This window comes from Pan paniscus, chromosome 2 (genome assembly GCF_029289425.2).
Source record: "Pan paniscus chromosome 2, NHGRI_mPanPan1-v2.0_pri, whole genome shotgun sequence".
Taxonomy (NCBI): Eukaryota; Metazoa; Chordata; class Mammalia; order Primates; family Hominidae; genus Pan; species Pan paniscus.
Window position 1 is genome coordinate 53,109,926 of NC_085926.1, and position 17,289 is coordinate 53,127,214.

General features: G+C 45.3%; 1 protein-coding gene across 8 annotated transcripts in view; it reads right to left on the reverse strand.

The window, feature by feature from the left end:
* Nucleotides 1-16,983, reverse strand: part of RFT1 (RFT1 homolog) — a 63,651-nt gene extending 46,668 nt beyond the window's left edge. Inside the window, exons 1-6 of one of the 8 annotated variants that reach the window (XM_063602450.1) lie at nucleotides 16,830-16,969; nucleotides 12,407-12,492; nucleotides 10,225-10,341; nucleotides 8,890-9,079; nucleotides 8,215-8,316; nucleotides 6,400-6,537 (exon numbers count right to left, since the gene is read on the reverse strand). In XM_063602450.1, coding sequence (XP_063458520.1) covers nucleotides 6,400-6,537; nucleotides 8,215-8,316; nucleotides 8,890-9,079; nucleotides 10,225-10,341; nucleotides 12,407-12,492; nucleotides 16,830-16,892 — 696 coding nt within the window. In that variant the 5' untranslated portion in view covers nucleotides 16,893-16,969. Of the gene's footprint in view, nucleotides 1-6,399; nucleotides 6,538-8,214; nucleotides 8,317-8,889; nucleotides 9,080-10,224; nucleotides 10,342-12,406; nucleotides 12,493-14,670; nucleotides 14,793-16,829 lie in introns of all 8 variants that reach the window. The other 7 variants (XM_055110058.2, XM_003818742.5, XM_055110056.2 and 4 more) reach the window with 7 other exon arrangements.
* Between the last annotated feature and the right edge of the window lie 306 nt (nucleotides 16,984-17,289).

Here is a 17,289-nt window from a genome sequence, read left to right on the forward strand (position 1 = left end):
AAGGGCAGGCCTGGAACCTGTCTCAGTCATGTGGGCCCCTGTTCTGGGCAGAAAGCCCATCCGTGAAGAGCAATGCTATCCAGTAGAAATGTAATGTTAAATTTTCTAGCAGCCACAGTGCACAGGAAAAAGAAACAAGTGAAATTAATTTTAATATATTTTATTTAACCAAAATATTATCATTTCAACAAGTAATCCCTGTAAAAAATATTTTTTTCATATTAAGACTTTGAAATCCAATATGTATTTTGCATTTATGACTCATCTGAATTCAGACTAGCCATATTCCAGAATGCTCTATAGCCACATGTGGCTGGTGGCTAACATTTGGGACAGGGCAAGCCTAGAGCACCTCTGAAAGCAAGGATCACTTCTAGCCCCCATTCTCTTTACTCCTTGGTTTCTGAGCCTTTTTTCCAGACACAGGGAGCGCAAGTGTGAATCCTCCCAAACAGTGCAGCCCTCAGGGAATCAGAGAACCTAGAGCAGATGCCAGGTTATCTCTTTAGCCCAGGAGTAAATCTTCCCTGATGAGAAGGAAATTGGGCCACAAGATGTTTAAAACAGGCCATCTCCTTTCCCCGGAACAAAGAGCACCAGACAACTTCCTACCACTAGGGGGCACTGGGGACCACGTCATCTTCAGACTTGGATTCTGACCACAGCCGGCTTCAGCACCTTCTCTCTCTCACACTGCTCCTCACCCCTTGCCATGCTGTGGTGGTCCTCCCAGGGGTCAGCAAAGCAGGACCTGTCCCCTTTTAAAAGGAAACGAAGGCTGCTGCTTGTCATGAGGCTCTCGTGATGCCTGCTTGCCTGCAGGTTGTGAATGGATTTGGGAAGATGATTGAGCTCTTTAAAGACAAAGTTCTTTGGGAGAATGAGATCATGATGGTGTACCTAATCTGAGAGCTCATACTTGATTTTCCTAATGCCTTTGGTTTAAATGGGCCTGTGGTTCAGAAGGAATGGTGACACCACTTACTAAAAGTGCTCATTAAGGACACAGAGGCAGGAAATCCAATCTGAGATGCGGCTTCTGCAGGCAGGGGCTGAGTGGTGGGAGAGAGGAAGCATGTGGTGGACTGTTACCATTCTATTCAGAATGGAGGTTCAGAATGGAGGTGTCACTTGGGGCGGTCAAAAGAGGCCTATTTCGCAATAGCTGGGTTGGTACTGATGAGCTGATCTAAATAGCCAGGAATTTCCCTGGAATACCCTGACCAACAAGCCATTCCACTGCCTCACTGTACTAACGGAGAAATGGCGGCTAAGGTGGTAAAAGGTGATGGATGGTAACTCCAGGGAAGGTCTGGAATCAGAACTCAGAGGCTCATCACGCTTTCACCTGAGTCACTCGTCCACTTCCCAAACTCTTCTGACTCAGGATGATATGATCAGCCACATCCTTACCACAATGACAAGAGTCACTGGTGAGTGTGGGGCTACCATCCTGTCCACTGCCCTCCGTCACCTCCTCCACCCTACAGAGCACTCCTTCCTCTCCCTCTTGCTCCACCTAACCCAGTCACTCTGGGGCTACTGATGCTGCCCCAGCTTTATCCATCCTCCCACTTTCATCCATCCTCCCCCTGTCCTTACTCCTCACCTGGACAATTGCCACAGGCTCCCAATGAGCTTTTTTTGCTTCTTACTCTTTCTCTAGCCTATCCTTCTCATTGCAGGTTCAGGCTTTGGAGTCAAGCTTGGAGATTGGGGCTCGACCTGCAGTTCCTTGAATTATTAGTGTAAATGTCGCCGTGAACAAGATACTTAATTTTGCTAAGCCTTGGCTTTCTCATCTGCAAAATGGGATAAGAAGTCCTGTCTCATGGAGCCAGTATGAGGATTGAATGAAAAAAAATAAGACACTATAACTCTGTAAGAGACGGCAAGCTCCTCAATACAGACAGTTTGATCATGGTGCTGTTCAAAAACCTTTCATTAGGCTCCACTGCCCCTGAATTAAACCCAAGCTCCATAGCACTGAGGCCACTGCCACCTGACCCTAGCCTGGCAGCCAGGTTTACTTCCCTTCATAACTTCCCGCCACCTTTTCCTTTCTCTCCCTTCCCCCATTTTCCAGCCAACCTAAGTACCCCAGTCATCTCTACATTCCCAATTCCAACACAATGATGGGCAGGTAACAAGCACTGAGCAAATTTTCTTTCCTTCTGTGGTCACGAATGCCCATCTCTACCACACATATACATTTAACCTTTGCCCACCCATGTGTCAAAGTCCAGCACAAAAGAAGCTTCCTCCATGAAGCCTTCCTTGATGTTCCTAGATGGAATTCAGCAGTCCTTCCTCTGTGCTTCTATTTTGATAACGCTAGACACACACTGTCCTATAGCATAGTTGAGTACAGATCCTATCTCTCCATCACCATGCAAGTTCTGAGGGTAGGGGCCTCACTCGGGGCACCTGGTACAGTGCCTAACATATAATAATGTTTAATACATGCTTGCTGAGTCAAATTCCTCAGCTTTACTTAAATATTAGCATATCTCTCATATTAAATCCCTCAGAAATGTCAATGAATATAAACGGAAGCCATTATTTGAAGTATCATTAATTTATTATAAGGTTAAATAAGCATCTTTAAAGAAGATAGAATTCTACAAGAACAGGAAGGGAAATCTCACAATTAAGTCAAATTGATAGTAAATATAATTATTTGACCAGCTTCCATTAAGGAAGTCCCCAGTGCAGAAAGCTGCTCTGGGGAGTCAAGTCAGGCATGCTGCTCATGGTAAAGTCATACACTGCGTTCATGCATTCAGAATCATCTCATTTCTTTTCTTTTCTTTTTTCTTTTTTTTTTTTTTGAGACAGGGTTTCACTCTGTCACCCAGGCTAAAGTGCAGTAGCATGAACACAGCTTACTGTAGCCTCAGTCTCCAGGGCTCAAGTGATCCTCCTGCCTCAGCCTCCAGAGCAGCTGGGATCACAGGCATGTGCCACCATGCCCAGCTAAATTTTACATGTTTTGTAAAGACGGGTTCTTACCATGTTTCCCAGGCTGGTCTCAAACTCCTGGGCTCAAGCAATCCTCCCACTTCGGTCTCCCAAAGTGCTGGGATTACAGGCTTGAGCCACCACACCCAGCCTCTTTTTTTCTTTTTCTTTTTTTTTGAGACAGAGTCTTGCTCTGTTGCCCAGGCTAGAGTGTAGTGGTGCGATCTCAGCTCACTGCAACCTCCACCTCCTGGGTTCAAGCAGTTCTCCTGCCTCAGCCTCCCAAGTAGCTGGGATTACAGGCGCATGCCACCATGCGCAGCTAACTGTTTTGTATTTTTAGTAGAGATGGGGTTTCACCATGTGGGCCAGGCTGGTTTCCAACTCCTGACCTCAAGTGATCTGCCCGCTCAGCCTCCCAAAGTGCTGGGATTACAGGTGTGAGCCACCATGCCCGGGCTTCTTTTTAAAATAATAAACCTGAATTATGAATTGTTCCACCTGGAACTTCCTAATCTTTATGTAAACAATAACTACTACGGGCAATAAGCCAATTTCTTTTGGAAGGCTACATAACATAGGGGTAAGCCACAGTCTAAAGCTAGTCCCCAGCAAAAGGTGGAGAGAAGTGGGTCCGAAACCAGCTATGTGATTTTGGATTAGTCACTTAACTCCTCTGAACCTCAGTTTTCTTGTCTGTAAAATGGAGCTAACAGTATTTATCTCATACATTACTAAGAGAATTAAACACAAAATCCATGTAAAGTGCTTGGTGTAGTGCATGGCACAAAACATGCAGTCAATGGCAGTTATTGTAAATGGCTCTTTGTCAAGGTTCAAATACTTTCATGGAACTCCTGAAGTCTTCAGAGGGGCCTCACAGGTCATGTAGGCCAACAATCTCACTTTAAAAATGAAGACCCTGAGGTCTGGGGAGAGTCCCACAGGCTTCAGATCTATATCAGGTGCCTCTCAAGCCCACAGGAACCTCCCTGAGGCCCAGGAATCACCTCTCCTACATGTCTGTATCCCTGATGGCACCAAGCATGGCGCCATGTTCTTACTGTATGTCAGCAGGAACAGTATCACTATGTGTGACGGTACACACAGCCTTCTCATGATCAGGGCTTGGGTCCTTGCAGTCTGGGCATGGGTACTTTCAGAGCATATTGCCAGATTAAACCACTGAGCTCCCACACCAATACCATCAGAGCTGCCTAGCTAGGGTGCCCCTGTAGAGCCAGCTCTGCTCTCAGGGCGTCAGTGTGACGGTGGTGATATCAGTTGTCACTTAAGGATACCCACTTGTGCCAGGCCACAATGTTAAGACCTTACATGCCCCAACTCATCAGGTCCTCAAAACAGCCTTAGGAGTGAGGTACTATTATTATCCCCATTTGACAGATAAAGAAACTAAGCTTAGAGTTCTGAGCCCATCACAGGTTTTATTTATTTGGTTATTTATTTGAGACAGGGTCTCACTCTGTTGCCCAGGCTGGAGTGCAGTGGCACAATCATGGCTCACTGCAGCCTTGACCTGTGCTCAAGCGACCCTCCCACCTCAGCCTCCTGAGTAGCTGGGACTACAGGTGCACACCACTACACCCAGCTAATTAAAAAAAATTTTTTTTTGTAGAGACAGTCTTGCCATGTTGCTCAGGCTGGCCACCACAGAGTTTAATAAACACTTGGCAGACTCTTTTCTTTACCTTCTCTCTTTGCTTATACTAATGGTTCAAATGTTCCTTCCCAAAATACTGCTGGGGCACAGGGACAGGCCCAGTATGAAAATCTGCCAGGCTTGGTACAGGTGGGCACCAGGAGACACTAAGGGGAAGAAGAACTCTTCTGCACTCTCAGACCTGCTCTGGGGGCAGGGGGCAGAAGCTCTAGGCAAGAGAAGCGATCCTGAGTCCTAACCATCTAAGCCTGTAGATGAGGCACAGTGGTATCCAAAACGTCCTGTTGGTTTAGGTTATAGGTAAAATCTAGCTGAGCAGAATGGAGAACTCTGATCTCACAAATGAGAACATATCTGGCTTTGATACATAGGATCTAGTTTTTCTTGAAAAGTTGTATAACAGGATTCTGTGAATTCTGAGACTTAAGTCTCACATATTTTACTACTTTTTAAGTATCACAAGAGGAATAAGGAGAAATCCAGCATGTGCCTTACCACAACTGAGTGCATTACATCCGGCAAGCAAACAAGCATGGAGAGAGGGGAAAGTGCCCAGAATGGAGGAGCTCATTAAGTGTCTTAGCAGAGACAACGTGGCAACATCATCACATGTAAAGCTCCGGTGGCATGGGCAGCAGCACTGACCCCAGAAGAGCCAGAAAATGAAAGTCCAATGGCCTGAGTGTGAAGGAATTGAGTAGAAAAGATTATGCGCCACTCCACACATCAGCTGTAGAATCCACAGTTCTCTAGATGGGAAAGTGTATCACCTGAAAGACTAGCCTGACACTCAGAAGGAGACCATGTGAGGCCGGGCATGGTGGCTCATAATCCCAGCACTTTGGGAGGCTGAGGTGGGAGGACTGCTTAAACTCAGGAGTTCAACACTAGCCTGGACAACATAGTGAGACCCTGTCTCTACAAAAAAAATTTTTTTAATTAGCTGGGCATGGTGGCATGTACCTGTAGTCCCAGCTACTTGGGAGACTGAGGCAGGAGGATCACTTGAGCCCAGGAGGTCAAGGCTATAGTGAGCTATGATCACGCCACTCTGGGCAAGAGAATGAGACACTGTCTCAAGGAGAAAAAAAAAAAAGACCATTTTGGGTTCATCCCTACTTTCTCAGAACTCTCAACTGTGTGCTAGAAGTCAACTGAGGAAGAAAACCAAAACCACAGCAGAATAGAGAGAGTGGAGCACAATGGTGGAGCCTGTGCTCTGCTGGCATGTGAGCCCCTCCAGGCTGCTGTCCTCACTCTGACCCTCACCTAGGACAGGTATTTATTCACTAAGCCTTAGTTTCTCAACCCTAAAATAGAAACAGACAGTGTCAGCCTTTCAGGGTTGTTGTTAAGCATTAAATAAGGCAGGTAAAGCATTCAGCATAGGGTCTAGCACAGTGGTTGTCAACTGGGGGCAATTTTGTCCCCCAGGGGACATTTGGCAACGTGTGGAGACATTTTGGGGTGCTCCACTGAGGGGTGATTGCTACTGGCATCTAGTGGTTTGAGGTCAGAGATGCTGCTAAACATCCTACAATGCACAGGACAGCCCCTACAACAAAGAATTGAGCAGGCCAAAATGTCCACAGTGCAAAGATTTAGAAACCCTGGCCTGGCATAGAGCAAGCACTCCATAAATATGAGCTATAAAATTCTATTTATGATTATAACAATAAACCAGTTGCAGTTTCTTTCTCTCAAGGATAAGCAGCACCTATGATTAAAATGATAAGAGATAAAAATGTATTACTTACTCCATTTCTTGTAATATTGGGTAACAGATCTGTTATTCTGGAGACAGGAAGAGTTTGAAGCTTGGTTGATTCTGGGGAACCCAGTAACTTTGTGAAATAAATAACATAGCAGAGCACCAGAACTGTGGTATAGAAAAGCTGAGAAAAAAAATAAACTGTTTTAATAAAGGCATAATTAAGATATGCCTATAAATTTGATCTCAAAGGCCAGTCAAATAATAGAACTCTCTTGATTAACTGCACTTTCTATTCAGCAATGCCTTACCCTCTGGGAAATGGCACTAGTCACTTAGACCCAACTCCACTGCAGCATCTACCTGCAAAGTGTTCCCAACACTTCACTTAACTGGAAGAACATAATTCTTCTCGGCAGGCAGAATGTAATTTCCATAACAGATGTACACTAACTCAATTATCACAGCCATGTCTGATACATTCTCAAAAGGTGTGTATTTGGCCAAAGGAACGGCTCTTCCACCTAGTCAGCACACTGCAAAGATCTATGTATCCTAACTGTGTTAATATCCAAGGACTTGCCGTCATCAAGGACTGTGGGTTTTCTATAAACCCCGGAAACCTGTGCCATTAATGATTACAAAGCACAGTTGAGCTGCTGGCTCTCTCCTATTCGCCAGGGCAAGAGCTACTACAGATAGGGGAAGAAAGGGTAGGGTGATAAGAGGGCCCACCCCTCCCTCCACCCATCCAGGACAAAAGAATGGCTTCTGGCCAGGAGCAGCCAGATGGGTTTTGTCTGCAGATTGAGGAGGAAAGTCCAAAAAAGCCCCTTTTCACAAGCTCCCTTCGACCCTCTTTCCCTCCTGAAAACAGCAGTGCACACTGGTTCAAGAAAGACTGGCACCTCTAGACTTGCTTTCAACCTGGCAATATCAAGGCTGCTCCTGTAGTAAAGGCACAGGGCAAGGAAAAAGAAGAGTCTCACTTTAGTAGGTGTGGGCCCCTCTGCTCTCCACTCCCAACCATGCCTGAGACAGAGCCCATCATCCACCAGCCTTCTTTCTTCACGCTCCAAGCCCTTAAAGCTCCAGCGGCACTGCTGTGAGCCATCCACCTGATGCCAGTGTCCTCTGTGAGAAGTACCCTTTACATAAATCATTACTAAGAATCTTAATTTATCTTCCTAAACATTAATGAAAACTACAACTGCTTTGCACTGTAAAATGTTCTGGTAACTATCTGATCTTAAATTTCATTTTTAAAAATAGCACTTGTACTCTAGTTGTATTTTTATTAGAACTAGAAATATGAACTAGAACTAGGAAACAATGAGATGGAAATGAAGCCTAAATTGCTAAAACTGAACACATACCTACTCTGACTTGATTCATGCCCTCTGAATTATGTGAGATTTCAATCTAAGTTTAAAACAGGCTTGGCAGAGTTTCCACCTATTCTGCAAAAAAAAGATGGAAATCCAGGGAAAATAATACATATACAATTTGATTCCCACCCCATCCCCTACTGATTTTTTTCTCCTTTACAAGACTTTCAGATGACCAAAGATCAGTTTGAAACAGGCTTGCCCACTGAATGTCTAAAAGGGGTTTTTGATGTTCGACAATGAAGTCCAGTGTGTGGCCCTCACCAGGTCCCTAGAAACACCTACGGTCTCAGTGTATGGAACACAATGGACCTGGCAGCTAGAGAAGCAGTGCCAAGGCCACCCTTCTGGTGTTTCCACCTCCTGCACAGGCATGGGTACTGCGAATGCAGACCACACGGCGGTGGGAACAAGAAGAAAAACCAGTTGGAGAAACAAAGATCATATAAAAAGTTAAAAGCCATGATTCTTACCTGGGCCAAAGAGAAAATGTACAATCCCCAGTGAGGCAACCACAGCACGAGAAAAGCTGTCAGAACGCTCTTAAGAATTACCGACAGGCTCTCGGCAATCACCTGCAAACATGTGGTTAAGGTGCAGTTTACAAACATCATCAAAAAGTCAAGATGTAATGGAATGATAGACAGAAAATCTAGGGCAGTGGTTACCCTGGCTGTGGGGGCAGGGCACACAGCTGGACATAAGTATCAGTAACGTTTTACTTCTTGGGTAGGGTGGTGGGTTCATGGATCTTTCAGTATATTATGCTTTAAGATTTACATTAAATATATATTCTTTTGTAATCTATTATAAAAGATGAAGAGAGAAAAGTTAATGTTAGTATACAACTAAATATAACCACTAGAAAAATCTGAAAAACCTTTACGGTCCTTCTAAATTCTGACTTGAACTAATAAATTATTAGCAAATCTGTTTTTTATTTATGGTAAAATAGAGGTGAACTTTAGCCTAGCCCATCTGACAAATTTCAAGTGTAAGAACTTAACTGACCATGTTATCTTTTTCTAAATACATTTTTAGGTGCAAGTCTGGAAAAATCATTCATTCTCTCCTATAAAAGCATTTTTAAAAAACAACGCTTTTTCTTATTCTTCCCATTTCCCATTCACAGCAGAAGGTGCACTGACCTTGAGCTTCACAAACATATGTGCTTGTGCCAAGACCCAAAAGGGCTCTCCTAGAAGCTCCACCACTGCCGAGAGACCAAACAGCACCACTCCAGTTGCATAGTGAGGGACAACATTAGGATCAGGCACTTCAAGCAGCTGCAACCAGATCCAGCCCAGGAATAAGGACCAAAACACACCCAGGGGGACTCTGGAAGAGGAGAAAAAAAATAATTCACTAAATTTTAAAATAAAAAAAATAGTAACACTGAACAGAAAAAAATAGTTATAATACAAACAGCTACCATTTATTTATAAGATACTAACTACATGCCAGGCACTATGATTCATGCCGCTTATCTCACTGACACCTCACAATGATCCTCTGTCATTATCTCCATTAAAAAAATGAAACTGAGGCTGACAGGCACTGGGCAATTTGGCCAAGGTCATGAACAGCTAATCAAGGGCAGAAGCAAGACCCAATCCTGCAATAACTCCAAAGCCTAAACTTCTATCCACTGGGTTACACATACTGACCCCATAAGCAAAATTCCCAGAAAGAAAAGGCCTGTTAGAATGACTGACAGACTGTATACAGCTGTTCCTTGCATCCCAAATAACCAACAGAGCAGTGCTCAGTATCCTTTCGCATGTTTCACATGTGTACCATGGGGCACTTAAATATGACTGGGTGGTTAACAGTTGTTCCTCTAATAAAATGAACACCTACCAGCCCTCATGACAGTCATTTCTGTGAGGCAATAAGGAGTTATGCAAGGGCAGCACTGGGAAATAACCTCAAACCCCAGCCCTCCCTGCAGGGACCTAGCTGGAGAAAAGCCATTGCAATTTTAAGCTAATGTATTTGATCTTCAAGAATATCCTAAAAGACTCAGAACTGAAGTCACATAACAAAACTGAAGAAAAATGTAATGAAACCCATAAAAGGCTTTCAAGAAATACTAAATCTAAGTGGCTGTTAAAAGCTCAAAAGATATTATAGAGCAAAAAGATTAGGAATAAAAAAGATGGCACAGGCCAAGTGGAGCCCACAGTGGTGGTCAGAAACAGCAAGAAACCACCTCCAAAGAGGATGAAACCAGGGCTAGAAACCTGGCCCAGAAACCCCAACCCAGAACCTCTTCCTGGCTCCTGGATATCCAGAGAGAAAATGAGCCAAGAAGTTCCTTTGACACAAACACTCTCCCCTTCTTGTTGTATGCCTGCTCCCAGAAACCCATGGCGAAACTGAATCTGGGGGCAATTCAGCTTTAGGCACGTGTTACTGTTTCATTTCCAATGCTCACTACACCTGCCTTCCTGAAACGTGTCTCCTGCCAAAGCACAACTCACGTTAGCCACAGCAGGTTGAGGGTCTGGCTCCAGTCTCGCTGGGTGCCCCCACTGAGACATGCTCTGCGGAAGGCCTCTCTGGCCAGGAAGAGGGTGGTTGAGTAAAGCAGCGTTAGTCTGTAAATGAAAGGGAGAAATCAATAAGGTCTCAAGTTTTTTCATAGAGAGAACTTCTGGGATTTTTCCAGCAACAGGGAGGAGATAAAGTCTTGGTCATAAACCACTGGTGGTGATGTGGAAGGCAGTGGGCTCTTACAGGACCCCCTACCGGTCTGATCCATGAGAACTAATGAGTTAGGAACCAAATGAAAGACACCTGAGGGTGTGTGCCTACAGTTACGTGAAGGATAGAAACTGCTGCAGTGGCCTCAAAAGGCTTCAGCCTTCATGGCTACAGGCAGAGGTGTGGCCATGACCACAAGGAGGAGAAGATAAGATTATAACCTCACCCTTCTTGGTCACACTGACACGAGTGACCGATGGCCCCTGTGAGAAAAGCTGAGCCTCTACCGAGTGGAGGCTCTGGCCAAAAGAATCTCAAGACAGGCAACAAGGCTGGCAACCGTTACAGAGGCTGCTGCAACCCAGATCAGCAAGGCGTGCCTGGGTACCTCCCAGGTGGGCAGCACCTGGGTGAGCCTTCCTGCATCTTAGCGAGGAGTAGCTGAGATCTCCCCTCCTCAATAGACAGCTGTCTGGGTGAAGCCAGAGTAGGGACAGCCCAGGGTTAAGGTCTCTGGGGTTGTCCAAGGATTATCCTGCTACCCAGTGCCTCTGTGGAACACTGCAAATAAGGAGATGGAACCAAACCTTAAGCAGGGGAGCAGGGCAGGCCAGACAAGGGCTGTCAAAGCAGGACCTGCCAATCTCAGGAAGGCTGCCTGGGGAGAAAAATCTGAGCCCCTAGGAGGATTTGCCCCTCTTCCTTCCTGCTTTTAAAACAGTATTTCTTAGGGCCAAGTGCCTATATTTCTCAGGCTCATGCCTACAATCCCAGCACTTTGGGAGACTAAGATGGGAGGATCGCTTGAGCCCAGGAGTTCGAGACCAGCCTGGGCAACACAGTAAGACCTCATCTCTACAAAAAATAAAAAAATTATTCAGGTGTGGTGGTGCACACCTGTAGTCCCAGCTGCTCAGGAGGCTCATACGGGAGCATCGCTTGAGCCCAAGAGGTCAAGGCTGCAGTGAGCCATGATGGCGCCACTGCACACCAGCCTGGGTGATAGGGCAAAAGCCTGTCGTCTCAAAAAAAGAAAAAGAAGAAGAAGGTGAAGAAGAGGAAAAGAAAACATATTTCTCAAAGAATGGTCCCTGTTTCAAAATCACCTAAGGAGCTTATAAAAATTCAGATTCCTGGGCCCCTGTTCAGCACTATGTAGTGCAAAACTCCACAGATGATTCCTTTGCTCAAAGCTTGAGTCCTGCCACTAAGCTCTGAGACCAGAGCCAAGAGTATATGTTTGGTAAGTATTAGACATGAAATGCTGTCTGGAACATATTGTCTTATTTATCAGGACATGAAGACACACCTGAGAAGCTGAGCTATTCCGAGCACTCACATCATTTCATATACTTTGTGTCATTTGTGAAGACAAAATATGCGTGGGTGTCCTTGAACAGAAAGGAGGCGAGTAGAAGAAACAAGCTGAGTCTAAAAGACAAAGAAGTCATCTTTCCAAGAGCCTCCAAGAAACTGATGACAAAGACTCAAGCTCGAATCCCAGTTGCCATATCCCAATTATAAAATCACTGAGGAGGGAAGGAAGGTGGCTGCTCCAGCCCTGCCATTATGAAGCGCATCCTCACAAACTACCGAATTTCTGTTTCCTTTGCTGTCAGCAGGACAAGAACATAGGATTATATCTGAGAGAGAGTTTTTAATGAATTACTCCCACTCTTCTCCTTCCTGACTTCCAAGAGCAGGAAAACCAGAACAGCTGGCAAAGAAATGTGCATTTGGAGGCTGCTAATGGAAAACACTCCATGAGTCCATTAAAAGCAACATCGCCTGCGCGTCCCTCCACTCCTGCACGCTTCTCCTCAGCCTACTGCTAAGACATTCTGCTTCTGATAAAGGTCCATGCTTCTAGAATCCAAGGATGACAAACAGGTACAGAGTTTGAAGAAAGCCTGGCTAGGAAGGTGAACTCTGACAGTGCCAGGGTGCATCTCCTCCTACCTTACATTTACTACGCCAACGATTTCCTTTGACAGGAAGCGAAGAATAAATGCATTCAAGACAAAGGTGATCAACCGAAACAACACCTATAGAAAAAGAGGAAAAATACGTAAGAATAAATGACGTTAGAAGTGTTTACTTAGCTGAAATGAGAACAATGTGGCTGTTCTTCCTAACGTGGTGTAATGACATACAGCAGCTTTGTCACGGAGACTCTCCTCTAAGACGCCCAACCTGTCTGCATTTCTCCTGAAATTTCATTCCATGGGATCTCTCAGCACTCCCGTGCAGTAGTCAAAGAACCCAGGAAGGCACTTGGAAGGCTCCCTAATTTATTAACAACAACAAAGAGGCCCCAATAGACTCACTGAGTTTCTACAGACTCAAAGTCAAGCCCTTGAGGAAGCAGAAAGAGAATTCTAGTTAGTGGTTCACCTTGCCGGGCCCTGGCCACACTCCCCCACCCCAGCCTGTTTAGAAATAGCACACGCTTAGCAAGTGGGAGCCTTAAGGGTATAGCAGACTCACCAGAAATCATGGGGACTAATTTCTCTTTTCTTCTCTGCCTCATAATATCTAGGAACTTCAATAATGACATTTATATCGTTCTGAACTTCAGTTTTCTCAATTAGAACATAGAAAATGTATTTCTTTATTGAATACTTGTCTCTTTCCAGGGAGAAGTTGAAATACCTTTTAAATGATGCTGCAAAAATAAGATAACGTAATGTAACATGGGGGGAAGGGAGACAGTGTCCAATTATTGCCGCTTGAAAGGGACATATCCTGAGACTTTCCAATCTGTCAATTCAAGAAAACCATCTAAGCAAAGAACTTCTCCCATGAGACACAGAGAACAAGAAGACTGTAATTAAACAGGGTTGCTAAATGGGGATGCTGGGAAGAGTGCAAACCTCATTCACTGAATGACTCCCTTCTGCATCCCAGCAGCAAATGAAAATCACTTCTGTGTCAAGCACCCTTAGAGTTATCTGTGAAGAGTTGCAATTTGGAAGATTTGATCTAAGCATATCAATGGACTACTGTGGTCTGAAAATCTCTGGGGACAGCTATGACCAAAAAGGGACATTGTGTAACACTGTACCTAAAGTGTCACAGAGTAGCAAGGTCTCCAAAGCCAAGAAATCACCATCTTAACCGTTATGGAGTCAAAGGTGGTCTTTTGAGTCTGATGACAGCTCTGTAGCTGCTCCTTAGAAACATGCAGATATGGCTGGGCATGGTGGCTCATGCCTGTAATCCCAGCACTTTGGGAGGCCGAGGCGGGTGGATCAACTGAGGTCAGGAGTTCGAGACCTGCCTGACTAACATGGTGAAATGCCGTCTCTACTAAAAATACAGTTCACCATTTAGCTCTTCTATCTGTTATCTTCTAATTGTTATAAGCCTCAATTTCCTCGGTCAAATGAGTTTACCTATCACATAGGGTTGATTAAAAGGATCAAAAGAGATTGTAGGGCTGGGTACAGTGGCTCATGCCTGTAATCCCAATACTTAGCTGGGCGCAGTGGCTCATGCCTGTAATCCCAGCACTTTGGAAGGCCGAGGCTGGCGGATCATGAGGTCAGGAGATCGAGACCATCCTGCCTCACACGGTGAAACCCCGCCTCTCCTAAAAATACAAAAAATTAGCCGGGTGTGGTGGCAGGTGCCTGTAAGTCCCAGCTACTCGGGAGGCTGAGACAGGAGAATAGCGTGAAGCCTGGGCGACAGAGCTAGACTCCATCTTAAAAAAAAAAAAAAAAGAAAATCCCAACACTTTGGGAGGCTGAAAGGTAGGAGGATCACTTGAAGCCAGGAATTTGAGACCAGCCTGGGGAACACAGTGAGACCTCATCTCTACAAGAAATATTTTTAAAAGAAATGAGACTGTAGAAGTGAAAGCATTTTTTAAGTGCATACAAATGAAAGGCATTAATACTTTCAGCATAGGTGGCTTAGAATTAAGATAGAACAAGCTCTCAAATTCTTGCAGAATAAAATGTAACCACAAAGCTACCTGAAGTGTCTACAGTGTAATTTGAGAAAGCATACAAGAATGAAAACACTCAAGAAACCATATAAAAATATGGTTATTAAAAAAAAAATCCGAGCGCGGTAGCTCACACCTGTAATGCCAGCACTTCGGGAGGCTGAGGCAGGTGGATCACTTGAGGTCAGAAGTTCGAGACCAGCCTGTCCAACATGGTGAAACCCTGTCTCTACTAAAAATACAAAAATTAGCCAGGTGTGGTGGCAGGTACCTGTAATCCCAGCTACTTGGGAGGCTGAGGCCTGAGAATCTCTTGGGCCCGGGAGGCGGATGTTGCAGTGAGCCGAGATAGTGCCACTGCACTCCAGCCTGGGCAACAGAGCGAGACTCCATCTAGAAAACAAAAAACAAAACACCATGTGTACATACTTACGTTAACCTCAAAGTTACCACTGTCTAAGAAACTTAATGTTCCAGGCCATATCCATATCTCCTAATTGGTTTGAATAAAGGTTGCAGCTAATGAAACTGAGGTTGCTTACGCCACCCAGTATTTGCCACACACTGCAGTCCTTATTAGCAACACAGCCTTCATTTACTTCTGCAAAGGACTTTACAGCTTTTGTTTTAAGACAGGGTCTCACTCTGTTGCTCAGGCTGGAGTGCAGTGGCATAATCACAGCTCACTGAGGCCTCAACCTCACAGACTCGAGATCATCCCACCTCAGCCTCCTGAGTAGCTGGGACTACAGGTGCATGCCACCACGCCCGTCTAATTTTTGTATTTTTTGTAAAGACAAGGTTTCACCATGTTGCCCAGGCTGGTCTTTAACTCCTGAGCTCAAGCAATCCTCCTGCCTTGGCCTCCCAAAGTGCTGGGATGACAGGCATGAGCCACCACGTCCAGCCAACTTTACAGTTTTAACAAAAAGGCTCTCTCACATCTGTTAAATTATTTGACACTAAAAACAACGAGGTAAATGCACAGGAAGCAAGACTGAGGGTTAAGTGATTTCCTCACTGTCACACGGCAAGTAAATGACCCAGCTTGACCTTACAGGTAAGCCACCTGACTCGTAGTCCAGTGTGTTTTCCGTTATAACTTGTTTTCGTTTTATGAAGCCTATCTGAGTAGTAAGATATTATCAAAGGCTGAAAAAAACCAACATTGTGGATAAAACAATAAACTCAGTTATTTATGTAGTGAAACAGAAAAAAAAAATCCCTAGGTAAACTTAGAATGGCTAACATTTACTAAGCACATATCACGTGCAAGGCACTCTTCAACATGCTTTCCATAGGTTATCTCATTTCATTCCTACATTGACTATTTTAAAAATACTTCTTACCCTAATAAAAATAGCTACATTTATTAAGTACTTGTAGTGTGCCAGGCACTTAAGAGGCATGATTTCATCTAATCTTCCTAATGACCCTGTGAGGTTGCACTATGATTCTCATTTAAGATGAAGAAACTGATACAGAAGTCATGGGATTTATCCCGAAGGCAGGCATCTAGCAAGTGACAAGGCCCAAACTCAAGCCCCATTCTGCTTGGTTCTTTCTTCTGCCCTCCATGTGCCTCTCTAAGGGGTAGGGTAGATTCGGGACTTGTGTGAAGTAGGGTTGATTGGCTCAAGAGTGAGACAGAGAGATACTGAGCCACTTGACTTAAGAGGTTCAGCTCCTGGGGTTGAAAGAATCTTCGGATACCATTTGGACTAACTGGCCTGTATCATACCTGACAGATGACAAAAATTAGGGCCAAGAAGGGAAGTGACTTGTCCAAGATCACATAAACAGAAGATGCAGCCAACATGTATTAAATGCATACTAAGAGCCGGGTACTGTGTTAAGTACGTTTATTTGAATGATCCCATTCAATCCCTGCTTATGAGCTAGGTACGACATATTATTACCCCCATTTTACTAGTGAGGAACTCAGGCTCTGCAGGTGAAGTCACTTGTCCTGGGTCACGGAGCAATCCAAGCCTAACTCCAGATTTCTGTTCTTAGCTATGCCATATGGTCTCTCGGAACTCAGTGGGACTCAAAGTTTGAGGAAGGTGTTTGATGAAGGAAATGAACTCCTTGCCTGAAAAATATCAGATTCTCGAGCACGAAATACCAGTCCCTCACCCCTGCCACCTGATCTAATTCACTCCTACTGCCATATGGGAAATAGAATGCTCAGAAGGAAAGCGGCTTGTCTGCAGTCACCCGGCCTAGACTCTAAAGGCAGGCTCCTATCTCCGGGCCAGGGTCCCCCCTCATCAATGCCACCGTCTCCGGTCGACTCCCCCACCCCCTCCATTGCGGGGTCCACCTCGGGACTGGGTCGGCCCTGGGGCAGGATCTCAAGGGCCCAAGGGCTGCCATCCCGCGAATCCCGGCTGCAGTACAAGCTGGAACCTGACGGGCAGAGAGTACCTGCAGGAAGAGACCGGAGGAGGCCAGCCGGGCCGCCTGGCCCAGCACCTCCTGGCTGCCCATAGCCTCCGCGCCAGGCTCAGACACCAGGAAATGCCGCCGCCACTCCGTTTAGTCGCGATAAGATGGCGTCACGGAGCGCCTCGCTGTCTGATTGATGGCCTTGAGAGAGGGGGGCGGGGCACGAGAAGTTCTGGCCCTTTAAGTGGGCCTGTCTCGGGCCGTCTATTATGGCGCCTGGCTCTTTCTATTTCAGTAGGTCCTGCGCTGTCTGTCGCTTGTGCGCTGTCTGTCCCTCTCTTCCCCGTATAAACGAAATAGTGTGGCGAGTACTAAGAGATACCGTTAAAGAATCCGAAGTTCCTTCTCTGAGGCTTTCAGCCACCAACCAAGAAGCACTAACTTTCCTGGCCTCATCTGCCAAAAGGGGAACAAACTTCTCACTGGCCTGTTAAGAATA